General features: G+C 45.7%; 2 protein-coding genes across 2 annotated transcripts; one reads left to right on the top strand and one right to left on the bottom strand.

Annotated features, from left to right (window-relative positions):
* Positions 1-1,992: 1,992 nt before the first annotated feature.
* Positions 1,993-13,612, top strand: LOC120227600 (zinc finger protein 596-like; the record flags this gene model as incomplete). Its single annotated transcript, XM_039225678.1, has 7 exons — positions 1,993-2,119; positions 4,125-4,492; positions 4,577-4,721; positions 4,825-4,872; positions 12,354-12,457; positions 12,613-12,620; positions 13,105-13,612. Coding segments are annotated over 7 exons (1,308 nt in total), but the record flags the coding sequence as incomplete, so codon positions are not given.
* A 2,851-nt stretch (positions 13,613-16,463) lies between these two features.
* LOC120227601 (ubiquitin carboxyl-terminal hydrolase 17-like protein 6) lies at positions 16,464-21,949 on the bottom strand. The gene is given in 3 exon segments (XM_039225679.1): positions 16,464-16,589; positions 20,532-20,763; positions 20,796-21,949. Coding segments are annotated over 3 exon segments (1,512 nt in total).
* Positions 21,950-22,175: the final 226 nt, after the last annotated feature.

Genomic DNA, 22,175 nt, shown 5'->3' on the forward strand with positions numbered 1-22,175 from the left:
ATTTTTTACTTCTTTGTCTCCCATGTGTGGTAACACACACATGCAGTCTGATTAAAGTGGTCTCATGTTACAGGGTCATAAGGGATGTTGTCACATATGCAAATAACAAGGTTGCCTTGAGATGTTGTGTTTTTTTTTCTTTCTTTAGGGAGGGGACCCTACCACACTAGAACGACTTTAGATTCTGTCTCCCTCTCTCTCTGCGTCTTTCCCTCTCATGCTCTTGCTCTCTCTCTCTCTCTGAAAATTTAACATTTTTATTTTTTGACCTCAAATACAGATGGGTGAGTTAATGATCCCTTTGTGCATGATGCTTTTGCATTATTTCTCCATGAAATACATTCAATAACTATTGATGTCAGGGGAGAAATGGGTTTATAAAAGTCTGAATTGTTTTACACTATTGTAAAATAGATTCTTAGGTGCTTGATATCCAGGCCCAGGAGGGAACCTGAGAGCAGGAAGGGACTGAGGCTTCAGAGAGCAGCCATAGATGCTGGAGAATGATGGCCAGAGCATACGGTAAGAATAATGAAATCTGAGAAATTCTTCAGTGTGTATCTTCAGGCAGAAACCAAACTCTATATGTGGCATGAGCTGGGGAGCGTTCCACTCTGGAATCAGTGAGGGAACTGGAGTATTCAGGATACCATAGGCTAATGAATGTATACAGCGGAATGTTTGTCATGTTCTGATTTGTAAGAGATCTGTGTTGTGACATTCTTTATTTTCAGCCACAACTATAAAGTTACATTTGACCCTGGGATGGAGTGACCTCCAGCACCCTATTCTCAGAGTACACCAACTGTCGTTTGTTGGGCTGGGTGTCACACTCAGGTGAAGGTCTGGGCTTCATGACACATGAGCCTGGAAATTGTGCACAGGACTGGATCTCATGGCTTCCTTCTCCGTCCTCAGCTTTGCCTGCTTAGTGCTTCGACTGTCTGTGAGTGAGAACCCAGAGAAAGACACCTGGCAACTGACTAATTGACAATGGTGAGTGGGTATTGCCTCTTCCTGCAGAAATCACACCCTAGTGCCAGCTGATGGGCGGGGTTTTTCTATTGGCATGGATGTTGCAAGTGGAGTCAGTTGATGTTCAGGCATCTGTGCTCTAATTTCTCCAGTATTCTGGAATACTGCTTATCTGTCAGGAACTTATTGATAATGAATTTCCTTCCTAACATTATGCAAGTTTACGAGAGCTTCCTTTCAGCTTGTATATTTACAGAAGAGACAAGAGAAGTCTTCCTTCCCTCATCCAGCCATGACCTCATTGGTGGATAATTCACTCATTAACTACTTTTGGATGTAATGGGCTTAGGACGGTGGTGATTGCAAGTTCTAGAGGAGTGCTAGGAGAATATGAGAGTCCCAATGAGAGGCAGATGTTTCGGCATGTGAGTATAACTAATCCAGTGTTAGAAGACTTGGTGTGAGCCTTGTTCAGCGTTGAGAAGAGCAGGAGAGGGGCACAGAAGGAATGAACAATCATTTTATGTTTTCTTCTCCATTCTATTGTATTATATTCTATTGTATTTGCTAATACAATCATTAGAATTTACACTTTTGAAATGTTCTAAAAAACATAACTAAAATGACCACTATCATGTTTCTCCACAATCACACATTTTTACCTCTTACAAATCAACCTTTTCTTCATATTTGACAACTGGAAAGAATGTAGAAGGGGTAATATTTTCTTAACTGCACTCACATAAAGGAGAGAGAGTATGGTCAGTTGTATGGTACCACACATCATGCGATTTTCTTTTATAATAAAGTATTATGAAGTCAGAATGTGGAGATCTCTGTAAACATATCCAACAGTTCAGCACTGACAGTGAACTGACAGGAAGCCCCAAACACATACTGATCTTTCTATACACCCAGCTCCTCCACCCCCTTCCTCAGTGCTGTCATCTCAACCCTCCTACACGGGACGTCTGTAGGGAGTGCTCTATCTAAACTGGAATATCCATGATGTTTTAGGAATCAGTGACGTTTGAAGATATAGCAGTAGACTTCACCAAAGAAGAGTGGGCTCTGCTGGACACGTCCCAGCGGAAGCTGTTCAGAGATGTGATGCTGGAAAGTATCAATCATCTGATCTTTCTGGGTGAGTCTCCCAACATGTACATGTGTGTCCGTCCATTCATTCATTCATTGAAGAAATATCTAGAACAGCTCCGCATATCCCACTCCATACGCTGCCCTGTTTCTTTTATAACTCTCATAATTATATAGAAGGGAGATGTTTCTTCACCTTGTACTTTTTGTCACCACACTGGATTGTAATCTTGACCACAGATTCACACCTTTCTTATGACTCAGTCTCCAGCATTAGGACTAGAACTGGAAATTCGCTGGATATTTTCATTCCTAAATTGACTAAACATTTTAAAAACAATTACTGTTTTCGTCACTATGTGGAGGATTGAGACCAGAGTTGTGAGAATAACATTATTTTGATTATTCTTATGGGTCTTATATTCATCGATGCTGTTTGAAAACAATTTTCAATCTAATGTGGAGACATTGATTCTCTCCCATCTTGAAAAGGCTGAAGATTCTGCATTCTTTCTTTGAACTCGTGTGTGGGTATCAGCATCTAGCATGTTCATTGCTTTTGCCTCCATCTGGATTTCCTCCTCGTCCTATGAACGACCTTCAGTGTGGTCTCTGTAGAACTTGTCGATACACGGGTTGACCTTCCATAATATCTTCATTCATCCTTGGTAAATCTTGCCCTGGACTTGGCGATACCAATGTTAATCCCAAAGAACTCGAAATCCATATACTTCCACTTCCCCCCCACACACACCCCCATCAGGGAAGAATAGCTGCAAAAGACCCTTTCTGTTGGAGCAAGAAGGAGAACTGCAGACTGAAGTAACTGGATTTCTCCAGGAGTAGAGTCCAGTTGAGTAGCAGGGATCTGTGATTCAGTAGGAGCAGGTGCCTACTCTGAGTATGTCCTTTAGAAGTACACCCTGAAGATTTTGTCAAGTAAGTGATACTTTCTAAAATATAAGTGAGGACATTGGGACAGAATTCCTCAGGTGGTTACAATCCTTGCATAAATCAATCGCAATGCATGTTTCTTCCTGCCCCTGTCTTTCTCTTTAGGGAAAAAAAAATATCCATGCAATTACTGCAGTGACACTTTGATGTACTGGCCGGTGGTTTCAATCCTTGCAGAAATCAATCACAATGCATGTTTCTTCCTGCCCCTGTCTTTCTCTATAGGGAAAAAAATATTCATGCAGTTACTGAAGGGAAACATTGATGTAATGATCCTGATTTTTCCATTAAGAGATCTTCCAACCATTTGCTGACCCAACATCTTTCCACCACTTTACATCTTTCATATTATCAATGATCATTGTTTTCTAATTGACAATGAACTTTAAAATGTTACTATGACCCAAAGTATTTATTCATTTGGCACACGTTCCCAAAGAAGTGCCAATTTCTGAATCATACTTGTGTGGACCCTGGTGCTTTTCTACATTTTTATTCCCCTAATGTTGTTCTAACAATTAATATTTTTTCAATTATTTTAGGCATGGAAAGTCTCCACAGAAAACAAGAAATGATATTAACACGACATACCAACAAAAAGGGCATAGCCCTGACTGTGCCAAAGGTAAGTGTCATGGGTATAGTCCCTAGACATCCAAACTAAAGGCCTAAAGGTAATGAGATATGTTGATAACTGAGGACAATTGCCTTAATGTTATTAACTTAGGATTAAGCTTTTTCCAGACAAAAGGTTTTGGATAGTTTTAAATCAAAAGAAAGTAACATGAGCTCAAATCAATAATAACCCAATAGAGATACAATTGCATCAACATTGTTTATTACCTAATCTTCTAAATATACTGAAGCCTTCAAACTTAATCTGATACCTCTGCTATTGGGATATTTAAAAAGAGAAAATATTGGTACCTGCAGAGGAGTAACAACATGTATATGCAACTAACATTTAAAATATTTTAAAAGAAGTCTACTACTAGTTGCTACTCTAGAATACATATGTAGAAACATAATGTATGCATGTATGTGGGCAAACCATTAACCAACTCTCATCTTCTCACCAAAGCATAAATATCTTGCTCCAGAGAATCTTATTGAATGTATTGATTTGGGTGATGAGTTTACTCAGAGATCTACATTGACTCAACATTTGGTACTACACCTCAGGAAGAAACATTACACCAGCAAACGGTGTAGAATATCACGTAGTGAACAATCACCCCTTCCTCGACATAGCCAAATGCACACACGAGGCAAATTATATAAATGTCATGTGTGTGGGAAAGCCTTCAGTAATTGCTTTTGCCTGAGGGGACATGCGATGATTCACACTAGAGAGAAGCCATTTAAATGCCACCTATGTGGGAAAGGCTTTGTGCAAAACTCTGACCTTAGAAACCACAGTCAAACACACACAGGAGAGAAACCATATGAATGCCATGTGTGTGGGAAAGTCTTCAGGCAGAATTCTTACCTGAGACAGCATGAGAAAATTCACACCAGAAAGAAACCATACGAATGCCATCAGTGTAAGAAGGCTTTCAGTCACAGATCCTACCTTAGAAAACATGAGAAAATTCATTCTGGAGAGAAATGTTACCAGTGTCATGAATGTAAGAAAACGTTTAGTCAGAGCTCTGGCCTTAGCCAGCACAAGAGAATCCACACCGGAGATAAACCACGTGTGTGTCNTAATCTTAGACGACACGAGAGAACGCACACTGGAGAGCAATCTTACGCATGTCAGGTGTGTGGGAAAGCCTTCAGCCATTATTCTTCCCTTAGACGACATGAGGGTACCCAACACCAGAGAGAAAATCGGGAGTGCCCTCGGTAAGTATTCTGAATAGAGACGACATGGTATTACAGATGCAATGAATGTGGAAGAAGTATCAGTCACAGCTTTAATGTTTAAACTCACCACTGAATGCACATATTGAAGGAAAAGCCTGTAGTCAGTATGGGAGATCCTTCAGTCCTCATACTCCTCCATCAAGAAATGTATTTGCACGAGGAAGTGAATTCATATGTATGCCGTCCATGTGGCAAAGCATTTAGTCGTTGATATGACCTTAGATAACACAGCAGAACTCATGCTGTAAATAAAATGATACAGATGTTTTCAACAAAGCACTCAACTTGAAAGATACTGGAACAGTGGTTTGTAATTATTGTTAAACATGAACCAACTCGACACAGGAGAACCCCTGGGTCTGTAATCACTGTGAAAGAACATTCAGCCAAGTACCTGGTATGGTGAGCACAAGAAAATTCAGTGAAGGAATAAACACTGAGGATGTAACAAAATGAAGGCTCTGAGGAATACCAAACAATTCTTACAAATAATTCAGACCAGAGAAGTTATTCCATGTAAAATCATGGGAAATGCTTTATTTAAAGAAAAGCTCAGGCTGCACATGTGAGGATTCAGACTGTACGAAACACTCTCAGTGTGGAGAGTGAAGGGAATTCTTCAGTGATCCCTTATTTCTGAGTCAACAGTAAGGTTCTCACACTGAGGAGATAGCAGTCCTGAAATCAGAGTAGAGAACGCTTCAGCCAGATTTTGTATCAGAAGAGTGTGTGTGTGTGTGTGTGTGTGTGTGTGCGGGCGCGCGCGTGTGGTCGTTATGCTCTATATGAAAGGGTCTTTTAGTAGACAACCAGCAAGTCATCGAGACTTTGAGAAAATACCTATTTGTGGAAAATGTGGCATGGAATATAGGAGAGTGACATGCTCTGGCAATGTTGAATGTAACATTTTGTAGTAAATTAAACATTTTTTGAAGATCAACTCTTGCAAATATTGAAACAATAAAACCTGTTGCTAAGGAAGCTACATGATGGTGTTCTAGTTTTCTGTATGCAGTTGTAAAGTTTCCATTCTGCACTCCTTGGTATGTGGGTGAGAGCCTTAGCAAAACTCTCTGCATCTCCTCTTTCTCCAACATCTCCTTCCACACAGATCAGCTCCACTCTTTCCAACTTGCCTCCAACACCATCTGTTTCCCGTCAGACCCAGTGGTGGCATAGTCCTGACCTTTAGCCCCACTTTCCTGGTGTCTCAGTGTCAGGAACCCGGTCAGGCAAATCACGGAGGCCCTCACTATCAAGGACATCTAGTCTAAAATTTTTGGTGACCCTTCAGTCTATGTCTCTGCTACTGAAAGCAACCTGGTACCAGAGAGATAGGCAGCTATGCCCTCCCAGCCCCCAGAAAGCTTCTCGGATTTATCCCCAAACTTCTGAATTGAGCTAAATGGTAACAAGAGTTAATTCCATGACCATAGTCTATATCCTCTTAAGGTAATTCCTGATTCATGCATCCTCCAATCACCTTAGATAGAGCCATAGCTGTTCACCACCCCACCTGCAGACCAGAAAATAGGGCTCTAGCATGATAAAATCCCTAAACCCATTAGCCACCCCATAAGGTGTTTTTTTTTTTTTTTAATAATGAATGTCATGTACTCTTCCCCAAGCAAAATACGCATTCTCACAAAGGAAATGCCCATGCTTTGTCTCCAAGGGTTGGAAATATTGTCCTTTGACCAACACCAGTTTTGAACCTAAACATCAAGGGGAAATACTCCAAGGAGATCTACTGGGCTGTCTCTGCTCTACCCAAAATAGGTCAATCCCAAATACATGGCTTGAGACCAAAGAAATCAGCACATCCCTAATTGACACTGATAGATCATTCAAAAAACATCTCCACCAGTGATCCTATGGTCCAGGTAGGGTAGAAACCTGGCAACTCATGTGTGAGGATGATGAGCAACTGACTATTATCTGCCTAAAGGAATATGTCTATCCCCAAGTTGTAGTTGAACTGAACTGTAACTTTTGGCAACCGCCTTATTTGAGACCTATCGGGTGCCTAGCCAGGAATCACCACTCCCTGTGTCACCAGAAGGGAAGGGATAGGGGTGGGGCCTGTGCTCCTGTTGAGACTCCTAAGATGGATGCACACACCCCTATGTCACAGTGGGATTTATCCATACCCACATGGATGTGTATTGGGCAGTTGTTGTAGTGAGATTAAGGCACGTCAGTATAGGGCTGATCACATACAATTATCTGATGACAGTGGGGCATAATCACACAAGATTTGTTTGAGTGGAACACTGACAGCCTGATGGAGTGAGGAGGGCCCTAACAGGATGATATCTTCCGGTGGCCACAATGTGGGTCCCCTACCCAGGAAGCTAGGAGGGCAAAGACACCCCCAGAGGTGAGGGGTTAGAGAGGGGACTTACCTGTGGAGAGGATGTCTCTCAACAGCAAGACAGGGAATCTCTGAGCCAGAGAATTAGGAATGAATGACAGGAGCTTGGAGACAGATATTCATGGTTTATCTTATTTCCTGCTAGTAGACATTAGGTGGTGATTCACAGGGTATGCTCAGAAGATATGGCCATGCTTAAAATGGCTTAAAATCTACCGATTTGGGCTATGCTTGAAACAATTCAGTGTGTAAAAATTTGAATTTGGCAACAATGGTATTTTGAGCCTAAGAGCTCTGTCTGCTGTGAAGAAATAAACCACATAGGGCTGATATGCAGAGACCATCTTTGGCTCATCCATAAACCATGACTGATCATTTCAAATGATTTGCCTTCATGTTCACAAATTAGTTTGTCTCCTGATCAAATCTAGTTCTGGGCCACTCTTATTCTGGGTTGGTTTTTTTTTTTTTTCCTGTTTCATCTGTTATACTTTTGAACTCCAGAACTTCCATTTACTCCATTTTATAATTTATCTTTATGTATTGAAGCTCTTGATTTGGGAAGAGCATGTTCTTCCTGATGTCCTTCGTTCTTGTAGGCACCATTGAAAGAGTACTTTTGAAGCCGTGTCCTCAGGGGCAGGATCGTCCGTTTTCTTACTCCCTCTCTCCATCCCCAGAATGAACTGTACTCCACTTCGTTTTGTTTGTTTGTTTGTTTCAAATTGGTATGTAAATTCTAGTTAGTTGACATATGGTGTAATATAGGTTTCAGGAGTAGAACCCAGTGATTCATCACTTACATACAACACCAAGTGCTCATCCCACCAAATGATCTCCTTAATACCCATCACTCATTTTGCCCATCCTCTCACCTCTCTCTCTTCTGGCAACCCTCAGTTTGTTCTCTTTAGTTAAGAATCTCTATGGTTTGCTTCCGTCTATCTCCTTCTCTCCCTCACTCTTTTTTCATTCCCTATGTAGAAGTATTAAAAAAAGAGCAGGGCAGAGGTGGGATTCCAATACGGAAAACATAAATGCCTTATAGTATAAGAAAAGGTTTATATTGATAATAAGAACTGTCCTAGAGACAAGTAATACCAATAAGCTCCACACCTTAACAGCGCTGGTCCCATAGTTCAAGCCATGGGGGATTTTTTAAACATTCAATATGGACTTCATATCCGACTAGGTAATATGTAAATATTGTGCTTAGATAGCTTTCATTAACAAGATTGTAGTAATGAGACATGGAAAGAACTATGGAAATTAATAGTTTTAAGCATACATTGTACACTAAAGGAAACACACAGACATTGAATATATAAATAAAAAATATTCACAAATAAACACGTAAGACAAATGAATAAAAAAAATTTACAGGACTATAAGAATAAACAAATGTTTGCTATTTAAATCTAAGTCTGCAGTACAATATCCACAAAGCAAATCAAGAAATAGTCTGTATTCTTGATGTACAGACTAGGTCTAAATATTCACTTTATATTTTTCAAAAGAGAAATATATAGATTTTCTTCCTCCTCAGGAGCCTGAATGACTCCATTCAAAAGTATTTTCTCATTCTTTCCCAGACATACCTATAGTTACAAATGAATACAAAGGGAGGATAACTTTGTTTAAAGAGCAAAGTAAGAATTACAGCAGATATGTCTGAGACTATCATCTTACATCGTCCATTGAAAATCCAAGAGATTTTCTAGAAAGAGGTGAAAACCAAAGGTATGCTTCTGCCCTAGCCTCGCTCGCCTCCCCGCCCCGACACATGATCTGGTGGAATATTCTTAGGGAGGGGTCCTGAGAGTGGCTGGCGCCAGGCTGGCCACGTGGAGCGTCAGGCTGGCCTGGACATGAAGTGAGGCCAACTGAGGGTTGAGAGGAATGGGAAGGGGTGTGGTGATGGGTGGGGCAGGGGGAGGAAGGCTGCGGGGCAGGGTGGGGCAGTGGTCCCTGCCATCTTGGGAGGCCAGGCTGAGGCTGGAGGAAGCCGTGGGCGGGGCTGCAGGGCACGAGGCTGGGAGAGGGCCGCGTCTTGAGGCCAGTGGACAGAGGCCACAGGAGCAGCCTCATGGAGATGATACGAAAGGCCAACCTAAAAGTGCACACATCTTTCCTCAGAGGGAAACTCTTCAGAGCGCCAATGGCATTGCAAGAGGAGGCCCTCCACCTCGACCAGTGGGGGCGCTGATTGGTGGACTGCTTTACGAGAGAGGTGCTCGCTTGGATTACAGGTGGGAATGCCCAGAGAAGAAAGGTCCACATTGCCGTCAGAGAATTTCCCTCCAAGATCCCAAAGCCATCTACCTGACACAGTGTCGATGCCCTCATGAGAAATGGTGGAAAATACACCAATATTCACCAAGGGGAGAAAACGCTAAATGGAATGTCTGAGTTACTGTGCGAGAAGAAAGAAACCAAAATGAGGAGACTGGCATACAGGGAGCCTCATGTGTCAACACAGGGACTTGTCAGCAACAGTGATGTGGGTCACGAGACCACGTGCCACAGAAGCTAGTCCCAAGGGGACCCGGAGCACCGGGGTTCCCATTCCTCCGAATGTCCTAGCAAGCGCAGTCACCACCCAAGGGACAGAAAGGGACTGGGGAGGGTAGCGTGTGCAGTGAACAGACACTGGAAATAGGTCACAGACACACCGCCCCAATTGGGAAAATGAGAAGCTTGGACATGGAGAATGCTGAAGGGGTCCCCTTCATGAACGTGAACATACAGGACACAAGGGGACCCTAAGCATCCGTGTAGGCAAACAAGAAACACATATTTAGTAAGGAAACAGGAACACACAGACATGTGTCTTTTTCTTAGAGTAAATATGTATTCTGAATAGTCTATTTCCATTACCATAATAGTTACAAAGGGATGATAGGCACCTGGGGGGCTCAGTAAGTGAAGCGTCCTACTTTGGTTCAGGTCATGCTCTCATGGTTTGTGGATTCAAGCCTCATGTGGGACTCAGTGCTGACAGCTGGGAGCTTGGAGCCTGCTTCAGGTTCTGTCTACCTCTGTCTCTGCGTTTCCCATGATCGTGGTGTGTGTGTGTGTGTGTGTGTGTGTGTGTGTGTGTATGTGTCTCAAAAAATAGACAAGCATTAAAAGAAAACATTTTTAAAACGCGTAAAAATGCTAGCCCGCAAGGGTTAATTTCTAGTTTCTAGGAGGGACAACAAAGCTGATTGAATTACTAGGATTTACATGCCTGAAAGGTCATGTGACCTTGGGCGGCTATAAATGTCTGGGAGGGAAGGGAGTGTCCCTCGCTGCCCGTTGCTCCTCGGGCACGCCGGACGCCACGCCGAGTCTCCTCCGCTGGAGCGCACCTGCAGCCCACCTTTCTGAACGTCTCGTGACACCCAGGAGGAGCACCTCTGCATTTCAGGTGGGTTTGCACCCTGTGGGCCTCACAGGAGCTGGCAGAGACATGGCACAGGGAGCCAATGGAGCTTGTCATGGGCCTCTCCACACCAGGTGAAGGCCTCTTCCGTGTGGAGGCGAATTCCCAGAACAGAGGCTGGTGAAAGGCATGGCTCTCAATGATGCTGAGGACGTGAGGTTCTCATTTCAAAGGAACAAATCCCGAGTCTGATGGGAGTGGGGTTGTGCAGGAGCAGCGACAGCACCAAAATGGAGCGGGTCCTCAAAGCCTAAAGAATTTACTTGTTTACCGAATTTCAGATATTCCTGTCCCATGGGGAACAAGTGAGTTCATTGGGGGTGGGGGAGCAGTTGGAAGGAAACCATAAATAAGAGTTCAGACGCTCACCTGGCCAGCTTCCAATAAGGTAGAAGGGTTACTAGGTTTTTGGAAGTGAATTCATATTTGAAAATGGCTTCCTTTTGTGTCGAATGGGTAGTTTAGATTTTTAAGTGGCAGGAATACTTCCTTTTCCACAGTCAGCTCTCTGTGGGGCAGGTAGTATTGTCATAACATTGATTCCAGTGTAAGTTGGGGCATCATTTCCTGTGGCTTTGCTCCCAGAGTACATTTGAGAGACTTCTTGAAAATCTCTCCAATGAGTCATTCAAGACCACGTCCCCTGCCTTCCCTAAGGCTCCCGTGCTGGGGATGGATCCTCAAGAGACTGTGTAGACATGCAGGAAGGCTAGGTCATGCAGGGTGAGGACTATATTTGATCTGGTGGTCATGACGCCCCCTCATGCCTGCTGTTAGAAGCAGCATATGAAAGAGTCATGTATCTGTGTGACTATGACAATCCTTTCTCTTTTGACTCAGTAAATCCAATAACCTCTATCCAAGGAAGGCTGACTTGACCCTTCAAGGAGGTGGGGCAGATGGCAAGAGGTCACACCAGTCAGGAATGTTACAGACCCTTGAATACCCCAAAATGGAAGAAGCAACATAGGGTCTCCATGGCACGCTGGAATCCCAGGCCAGTGGAAGAGGATCGTAAGGTAAGTGGGTCCTTGAAGGTGTGGTGAAGCAAGTGGTGAGTCACAACTCTAGAGATGGCTATCACCCATGACAAGCTCTGTGTCTCTAAGTCAGTTGTCTTTTCCTAGCCAAGGATGGTCTGCCTTGGAATCTCCCCAGCAAGCTCACTAGGATCTTCAGATTTGGGGATCAGTCTTTCTGGTCAGCTCTAGGCTGGTGTTTGTCCAAATATTTCCATGTGGCTCATTCTATGCAGTCTGAAATCTCCCATGCCTCCAGTGGTCTCTGTCCCACAGAGGTCTGGGTAGCATTCTATGATATTAAATATACCGAAGCTCAAGGGTCATATATGATATACCTTGTCCAGGACCAATCTTCCATTCTAAGAATATGTCCTTCTCTTGTTCTTTGTAGTTGGATTGTGGTTTGTTCTCATTCACTGAGCCCCTCCACCGTTCTTCACACACGTAAAATTTAAGCACTATAGAGCCTTTGGGCACAAAGCATCAAGCAGCTGGTGCCCCACTAAGCACTGGGATGGGTTCCTGGCTCCCCAGGCCATGGATTCCAGGAAGCCGAGGGAGAATCTGGAGCAACGAAGGTTATGGAAGACACGAAATGCAGCTCCTTCTACTTCCCATGCTTTGTTGTGTGGGCAAGAAACTCAGCAGAGGAAAGGGCTGCTCCAGAGATTCCCCAGGAGACCCCCAGGAAGACAGCAGCGATCCTGGCAGGAATCTACAGAATCCTGTGACTATGTGAAGGTGAGTGTACTCTGTTCCTGCTTTTGTCTCTCCCTGGCACAGTGATGGGGTTCATTGCCCACCTGGGAGCAGATGGGTTTGGACTTCGATTCTGACCAAGGTGATTTCCCTGCGGGTCCTTTCCGCCCACTTTTCCTATGTCCTTGCTTCTGCAGGATCTCTTGTATGTGTTCTAACTGTGTGGCTGGTGAGGGTGTGTACATTAAATCAAGACACTCTTCCAACACCTAGATCCCTCTCTGGAAGAACAGGCATCCTTTTTTGTGACACACACTCCCAAATTGGCCCTGGAACTCACTAGCCTCCATACTGAATCCCAACCAGCACGATGTCTGTACTTTCCCTAGAAGCCTGAATGGAAGTGCTGGTCCACTTCCGGAGGCACACATGTTGGAGACCGTTGCCTGTAGTCCCTCTGATGGAATCGAAGCATCCAGGCGATCCTGCCCAGTGTTGATTTCCCATCGGCACTGAGCTGGAGGACCTCTTCCTCTGCCAATGGAATCCTTCTCCGTCTGTCCCAGTGCTTGGGCATGGCCTAAGGTCTTGGCGTTTCTGTTTCTTTGCTTGCTGTGCTGGTCGTGAACGTGTCCTTGGCGGTGAGGCAAAACTCACGACTGTTCTCTGTGCCTTGTGTGTCCCCACAGCATCCACACAGGCCGATGCCCGTGTACACCACCAAGAGGGCATGAGACTCGGAGCCACAAGCAGTCCCGGGTGAGCCTCCTAGCAGGAACGCCGTACCGACCCAGCTGTCCCCGTCGGCTTCTGTCGGGAGACGTGCGGCGAGCACCTGGCCAACAGCTGGACGCCGTGATGCCCCGGGTGTGGGGGCCCCTGAGCCGCCTGCCCCGGCACGCCAACGCTCTGCCCGGGATCCCGGCCTCGTCGTCCAGCCGACTGAACACAGGCCCCGATGGGCCTCCCGTGAGGGTCCGCAGGCCGTCTCCAAGGCGCATGGCCTTGGCCACGCCCAGGCACCAGCCAAGCGTCCTGAGGTCGAGTCTCCTCATCCCGCAACCCGACGGGCTCCCGTCGCCCAGCCCCACATGCAGGCACCAGCCAAGAGATGGGCCCCGATCCCCGACGAGATGTGCCAGAACCCTCCAAAGAAACCACGATGGAGCCCCTTCCACCAACCCGACTGGAGCATAGGGAGCACCCATGTGTGGCTTGGCCAGAGTCTGTGTCGTCCAGCAAGAGGAAGTGCCTGTGGACACACAGGCTCAGCCCACATGACCCAGAAGAAATCTGCCTCCATGCAAAGCATGGAATTCCAGCCACCACTTCCCAGATCTCACCTGGACACTCTCCAGGCATGGACCGTGCCCCCGTGTGCACCGTGTCAGCAGGCTCTGACCAGCCGCCCCAAATGGTCTTCAGACAACTGGATACAGGTGGCTGGAGCTCCAGGTTCCTAGCAGGCATCTCACTGCCACCTCCTAAGATGCCACCCCACCCTGGTCAGGACCCGCCTGTCACAAACAAGCCTGATGGACCCTGTGTGTGCATCTCATTGAGTGTCCTCTTTGATCACCTACAAATTTCCTCATCCTCAGATAAGTGTGATTGGTAGTGAGATACCTGAAGTCCTCTGGGTCTTGAGCTCCAACTTGGTGTCCTTAGGAGGCGAGTGTTTAATTGAAAACACGTTTCAGATTTGGCTATTTATGGCAAATTAGCAATTCCCCTGTTGGGCTCGATATACAAAATTGGAGCCCTGATCATATTTCGATATCACACGTGTATCGCATGTATGCATACATCCTTTCCCCCAACATAGTACACACTTTTTCTTTAGGTAATGTGTTCTATTTCACATGATATTTATCAACGTGGGTGTACAGCTTATTTTATTTAAGTGCATAGTTAAGAAATTTAGTGAAATTAGAGGAATAAGTTGTAAGCCTGAATGTAAACATAACCTATGAAATCAAATGTTTCTGATTTGCAAATGTCTAATTTGGAGATTCTGAATAAAGGATCCAACTGTTGACCCTGCCAATTTGAAGTAGAGATGAAATTTGGTAGGCTCTCTGATGGTATTTTTGTGCAAATTGTAATGGGGAATATATTACCTACTTTCTTCATTTTTGTTATTAAGTGTTAACATGAAGTTATGTTTCTTTTTTCCATATTTAATAAAATTTCTATAGAGAGTACATAATGTGAGTGGTTTTTTCCTCAGCTTTAAGATTATTTATAATTATTTACTTTGTCAAAACTTAATTACCTGTCAGGAAAGAAGAGCTCGATAGGACATATGTCTTCATAGACATTCAGAATCTCAGGCAAACCCAGTTGGAGTATGTAAACACATGCTTATTAAAATTATCTTCATGTGATTGGGCACCTGGGTAGCTCATTCGGTTAAGAATCTAACTCCTGACTTCAGGTCATGATCACATGGTTCATGAGTTCAAGCCCCGTGTCTGACAGTGGAGAGCTTGCTTGGGATTCTCTCTCTGTCTCTGTGTCTCTCACTCTGCCCCTCCCCAACTCATTCCCTCTCTCCCCACCCAAAGAATCAATACCTAAACACTAAAAATATTTCCCGGTGATCCTGTGTACCTCCAATGTGCCCTGCATGCAGCCTCAGTCTCTCTCGCCCATAATGGGATCCGAGGTTTCATATATGCATATGTCGGAATCCTACTTCAAGAGATGCACATTTTGGTTGCCTTTTGGAGACCAGCGCTTGGGAGTTGCTGCCTTCCATAGGATTTGAGGAAACAGCAATGTTGGACATGCCAGGCACGTGGTGATCAAAATGTCTCCTTAGGAACTGGCTATCTTTCTTCTGACCCTCGGGACAAACTCTGAGGAAGACCAAGGGATACCCCATAGGTCTATAGAGAGGATTTCCTTCGTTAGGAAGAACCATGCCTGCTCCTTCCCCCTACAGAGCAGTGCTTCGGGGTTGCTCCACTATGTCTCTGCAGAGGTGTGCAACTAGAAAGCAGAGCAACTACCTGTTGGCCATCCAATATCACGTTCATGAAGAGGGAAGCATGGAAGCCACAGGGTGAGCTCCACCCCAAACTCTATCCAAGCAATCTCTGTGACTGGAGACAGAGGCTATTCCCTTTCCCCAGCCCCTGACTCAGGCCCTGCACGCTGCCCTATTCTATTACATCTGCTAAAGCCATAATAATATGGCTCTTTCCCTAAATATCATTTCATCATTTTGAAGGAAGAAAAGGAACTAATGAGGTAAAAAAAAATAAAATTAAAACATTAGAAACAACACACAGACACACACACACACATCAAATAAATGATAATAGATGCTAGGTGTGTTTTGGTTTGGTTGTTGAAAGGAGCTTGATAGATTAGAGAAATCAAATGGAGGGGGGGAAAAAAAGGAAAATGTTTGAAAATTTGAAAAAATAAATAAATGAATCAATGAAACAGACTAAAATGAAATGATGGAAGTAAAATTTGAAAAATTTACAAAAAATAAAATATATTGTAGGAAATTTTAGAGAAAATTATTTTAATACACATTGAAAAATAAAAATGAAATTTTTATTTCTGTGTTGAAGAGAAAGCAAAGATATGGAAAAAAAGGTAAGCTGAGTAAGTGGACCAGTCAACAGACTGAAATACGATTGACATTACATCGTTTTCCCCTAGAAGTCAAACTAGAAGGCACTTTAAGATCCATAAAGTAATTAGGCAGAGAGTCTTGTGTTGTTCAGCCCAGTTGGGCTGGACTTAATGTAACTGCTCCACGTTCCACGAGATGGCATTGCTTAGGCTACCGGGGAGGATTGCTGTGGTGCTTGTAGGTGTGTGTGCGCATGCGCGGGATGGGTGTCAATGGCGTCACCCAGATTTCCAGTCATAACTATGTTTTCCCCATTTAGCAGTCGCACACCTGTCTTTTGTTTCTGGCTTGGGTCCACTCTCCGCTTTTACACTGTCCGTAATCATACTGTCACGTTGCCAGGCGGCACCTCCCTCCTGAGTTTTATCTCCGATGCGGCTGTTTTCCCCCAACACCTCACTCCTGACGGACTCTGGCTTTGACCGTTGTGACCCTCTGCGGCAGGGTGTCACTGAGCAGAGGTCGGGTGCTGGCCGCACCCAGGAACGTCCTGGGGACCGTGCTGCTGCCGATGCCCAGAGACTGCAACCAGGTGCCAGCCCGCCCCCGGAAAAGCCCACAGGCTCCTGTAGCAGCAGCGCCTCAGGGATTGTGGGAAATCCCAGCGCTCCTCTGCCACCAGCTTCCCCCAACACCCTCGTCCCACACCAGCGAATGTGGGTGTTCGGGGTCCACTGCGACACTTGCAGGGGGGCCAGGCAGACTCTACCCACTGTGCTCCCTGCAGCGGAACCGCCTCTCCCGTGTGGCGCGGGGACCCCTCGCACCTCCCGCTCCGCCCCGGGGACTCGCCCTTCCTGCCAGTATCCAGCTGCAGAGGTGCAGACTCTGCTGCCCTGTGTACAGTCTTCGTGGAATTTAACCCTCTCCTTTCGGCCTTTTTACCTCAGTCCCCGCAACCGTTTCTGTTTTTCCACTTTCTCTCCAGCTGCTTTTCCGGGGGAGAGGGGGTCCCGTGCTCTCCCCCTCCCCACCCTCATTCCACAAGCACCACCAGCTCCCTGCTCTCGTGGCTTCTCTCTCCCTCAGTTCATGTCTCCATGCTGTGTACCTGCGGACTTCTGTGGTTCAGGTTGTGCAGATTGCTCTTTATCCTCAAATCGCTTTCTAGGTGTTCAGGATGGTGTAGTGTTGATCTGGCTGTATTCCATGGACGCGAGACGCAATAAAAACTTCCATGCTGTTCCACCTTCTTGCGCCTCACCCCATATTGCCTTTTCTGTAGCCTCATTAATACCTTTCTACTTGAAGGGTAAGATCTATGAGTTAAGATTTCCTTGAGAAATCTAGTTTAGGTGAGCTGGATATGTAGGCCCAAATAACACTGTTCCTATTGCTAGAATTGCTGCAACATCACCCTGAGTGAGGGCATCTACTGGTTTTCCCACATGCAATCTTGTTTGTTAATGGTCAGCATTTTTTAAATTTAATATCTTGACTGAAGTGGATTTATATTTTAAAAGAAAAGTTCCTGGAATCACTGGAAAACATATTATTACCAGTGGCCTGAGAAGCTCAGTGTTCTCTATTTTAGCTCAGGGTCCAGGGCCCAGCACGGCCAAAATTGAGAGTCACAAGGAGAGAATCCTAGACCCACCAGACCTCCTGTAAATGTTCACCGTCGCCTTTATGCCCCAGGAAATACTCGGGCTGCAGCGCAAGGCATGGAGACTCAGACCTGGCTGCCTGCCTGAGCAACTGCACAACATCAAGTCCACCTGGAAGTCTATGTAATGCCCCTGCTGGCCAGTGCCGCCCCCTGCTGGTCAGAGAGCAGCATGCAAGACTCTCTCTTGTGACCTCCCCTATGGATTGCAAAGCCAGGTGTGTGGACTTCCTCAGGTGTGGGTGGAACCCATGTCAGAGCTCAGCCAGGAGGTGCTGGCCATAGTCGTCCAGGGAGCTGAATGGATGCTTAAGGAGACCTTCATGGGATCCAGCTCAAATAGTGTCCGTGCGTGCATGTGATGCAGATGTCAATCCAGGAAGAGAAGGTTGGATCCCAAAATTTCTACAGGATGACCTAGCGTGGTTATTTTTCTATGACTTTTCCCTTCATGGCTCAGGTGCGCATACACTGTTTGTATTTTACCCAAGATTCTGCCCAATGTAGAATCAAATCAACAGTGAAAATGGATTTCATTTGTTAAAGTCTCTCAAGATCTTACATCCATTTATCCCTGTTGAACTCTTTCAATTAAAAAGTGCCATATCATCTCTCTTATGTGGAATAAAAAACAAAATAGATGAAATTAGGACAAGGGAAGAATAAATAAAAGCAGAGAAAATCACAGAGGAAGACACGCCATAGGAGATCTTTAAAAATTTTTGTTTAATGTTTATGTTTGAGCTATAGAGAGACAGAGAGATAGTAGAGTGGTACAGAGCTTGAACAGGGAGTGGCATAGAGAGGGGGAGACACAGAATCCAAAGCAGGCTCCAGTTTTGAGCTGTCTGCATTGAGCCCAACTCAGGACTTAAACTCTGGATCCCTGAGATCATGAGCTGAGCTGAAATCAGAGTCATTAGTGACTGCCCACCCCGGTGTCCCAGGAGAACACTTAACTATAGAGGACAAAGTGAGGGTTGCTAGAGGGGAGGTGTGGAGAGGATGGGCTAAATTTGTAATGGGCATTATGGCGGGCCCTTGTGTGGATTAGCACTCGGTGTTACTTGTAAGTGATGAAGCCCTAAATTCTATTCCTGAAACCAAGACTATGGTAAATGTTAACTGACTTGGATCTAAAATTTTAAAATATAGGAGTTCCTGGGTACCTCAGTCGGTTGAGTCTACTCAGGTCATGATCTCATGGTTCATGGATTCGAGCTAGTGTTGGGCTCTGTGCTGACTGTTGAGTGCCTGGAGACTGCTCTGGATATTGTGTCTCCCTCTTTCTGCCTCTCCCCAGCTCACGCTCTTTCTCTGTCTCACTGTTTATTTAAACATTTTATTTAATGTTTAAATAAATCACTACAACAATAGATATGCACAAATTAACTTTAAAAAGATATTAAGGAAAATATATTTTTCCTCAATTGGTTAGGATATTTGAAAATCTAGAATTAAATATGATTTCCTGTACAAAATTCAAATACTGACATTTGTTTCTACAAAGTGTGACAAATGTATATTTAATGGAAACTGAGAAAAAAAGTATTTACCATTCATGCCATTGGCAAATGACCAGATTGCTCCTATATGGTCCCCCTCACATAGGAGAGATTTAAGGATCATGCACTAATTCCCATTAAGCAGTGTACTTAGTTAGTCTCTCTCCTAAGATATAGAATTGAGACTTGGAGCAACCATCCATACCCTGTCCTTAAATACCACATCACTACCAAGGTGTCCACGTGAGGCTGTTGCTCTGAGGTGTACAACCGAAGACCAAGAATGTAATGCAACTGACTTGAAATCACTATGCCTCCTCCCATGTGGAGAAAACTGTAGATAGAGGATGGGAGCAAACTCTGACGTATAAGGTATAGCTTTTTGGTGGCTGTGAAGCGATTATGGGTGGGAGAAGGTTCCTGTTCACCAGCTTCTCTGCAGTCCCATGGGAGGGGGATCACTAAGGGAACCTAATTTAATGAACATGGTCTAATAAGGCTCCACCCACTTATCTCCTGAAAACTAAGCATCTATTTACTGTTTGCCACTCACAGGTAATTAGCCAATGTTCACATCGACCTCTGTAGACTTTACAAGATATACTATTTATGTAACTAAAAGCATTGCACAGTTATGAATTACAGTTTCATTCTGCTCCTCTCCTTCTGACACAAAATGTTTCTGAAAAGTCTGAAAAGTCTGCTTCCACATAGAGCTTTAGTTTATCAGTTCCCTGGTCATTTTCCATGTCTCTGTGTGTAAGCACTGAGTTTATTTCCAACTCCTTCTCCTGTTGGTGAATGTTTGGATAACACCGAGAGTTCACACATGCTATGTTTGGACACATGTACTTTAAAAATAGACAGTAAGGAATGGGATAATTGGACCCTGAGTGTCAGGTATTTTCACAGGAACTCCAGATGCTCTGCCTTCTTTCCACCTTCATGCTTGATTGGCCACTTCCTCTGACCCTCTCAGGATCAGATGGTGCCTGATGATTCTCAGTGCTCAGGGAGGACAGATATCCTCCAAATAACGAGCCATAAATCAAACCTCTCCAATAACATCAGCAGAGACAACCACACACTCACAACACACAAAATATGTCTTACAAGGGACTCTGAGGGAGTGTCGGTGAGTGTGCACGTGTACAGGCATATATATCAAAGCCTGTAGTGAGATCCCTGGACGGCTTCACGAGATCCCTGGCCCTTCTTGTTCTTCCTCTTGGGAGCTCTGGCTCTGCCTGTGAGACGAGAGACTTTGCCATTGTCTGTTGCCCCGTGAGGTGTACTGTCCCTAGATGAGCTGTTGAGTTGGTAGAGGTTTTGTTCACGAAGTTCCTTTCCCACCTCCTCCCTGTAAATGGAGGAGTAAATTAAGATTGCATGGGCGGGAAGAGCCGATTCTATATTCCTGAGGTTGAATTCAGACCTGGGACGGCGGCTTTCCTGGAGGAGTCTCCACTCTTCTAACGTGATCGGTTGCCCTGGTGTGTCTTCCCCACGATCCTCCAACTCAGGATCCTTGATGTTGGGGTCTGTCTCAGGCCCCCCTTGAGCCATAACCAATTCTGCATGGTAGCTTGCAGAGATGTGGATTCCCCACCACCTTACGCACTCTAACAGTTTCTTTCCAACTCACATATCTATTTAAAGAGGATATAGGCATGTTGGCTCAGGGAAGAAGTCACATCACTGGCGGTGACATTCGCATCATCCATTTTGTACCACTGGCCATTCCCACCTTTGATGTAACAGAAGTAATGTCCGTGCTGACAATTCCACCCCGAGTGCTCCAGGACAGCGTAGAGCACGTAAATCCTGGATCCCGCCTTCGGCTCAGACATGTACTGCTGCATGTCCAGGCACTCAGGATATTGGACTTCCTGAGCCAGTTTGTTGCCCATGAAATGGGAGAATCATATCAATACGAGCATCAGGACCTTGGAGCATGTGTGCAGAGTCAACGTCTTGGACGCAGGTACCTTGTCGAGACAAGTCCTACAATGATAGGCATTTTCCCCGTCGAGCCGTTCGGGCTGCACCAACTGCTGCAAAGCTTGGCTCACACTCTCAGCTGCCCTGATATCCAGGCTAATGTCCAGGTAAGGGTCCAAAGTGCTGGAAACTCCCTGGCAGCGGAGACACTGGATTTGCGACCTCCAGTACCCTCCGAAGATTTGCCGGATGAGGCTGCTGTCGTCAGCCTGAGGCCCTGAAGGCTTGTCCTCCTGCGTCCACGCTTGCTGCATGGCATCCAGCGTGAACATGAGAAACTCATGGGCATCTTCCTGCCTGTGGGTGTGGAAGGCGGTGAGCAGTGTGGGAGGAGGCCGGATCACATCTGCGGGACGGCCGAGGGCCCAGGTCACGTGAGCCTGCAGAGCACAGTGCACACAGAAGGTGTGCTTCCCACAGCTTCGGGAGTGCTCCTGGGACAGCATCGAGCTGGCGAGGGGTGGTGTGTAGGTCAGACACTGCAGGGCTGCGTTCACGTAGCACGTGTTTCCCACGTTCTGCAGCCCAGCGCCGATCCCAGGGGGTCCCCTCCAACTCCCAGTGTCCCCGTAGGGAGCCAGCCGTGTGGACGCGGGAGCCCAACCATTAGGCAGGTTGCAGCGCGTCTGCGACGATGGTGATGGCACCTCGGCTAGAGCTGCGGGCCCCCTGTGGCCTTCAGCACCCGCTGTCGTGGGCCAGCACGATGTGAGATTCGGAAAGACATTGAACTGAAACTCCTCTGGGCAGCGGGCAGAAGCAGCCTCCATGTCCCCGGCAGCAGCGCTGACACGATCTCGCAGGCGGAGCCTCGCGCGGCACACCGATGCTTCTCTCAGGAGGCCGGTCTCAGCGGGACAGCGGTGGCCCTCTCCTCGGCCCTTTGATAGCTCGCCCCACCCACCCGTCTAGGAACACATCATCCAATCAGCTACGAGCTGGAGATGCCATCCAAAGTCTGTGGGTGTGGTCACTCTTCTGCAGAGGCACCACTCA

This window comes from Hyaena hyaena, unplaced genomic scaffold (genome assembly GCF_003009895.1).
Source record: "Hyaena hyaena isolate Hyena2069 unplaced genomic scaffold, ASM300989v1 scaffold_2564, whole genome shotgun sequence".
Taxonomy (NCBI): Eukaryota; Metazoa; Chordata; class Mammalia; order Carnivora; family Hyaenidae; genus Hyaena; species Hyaena hyaena.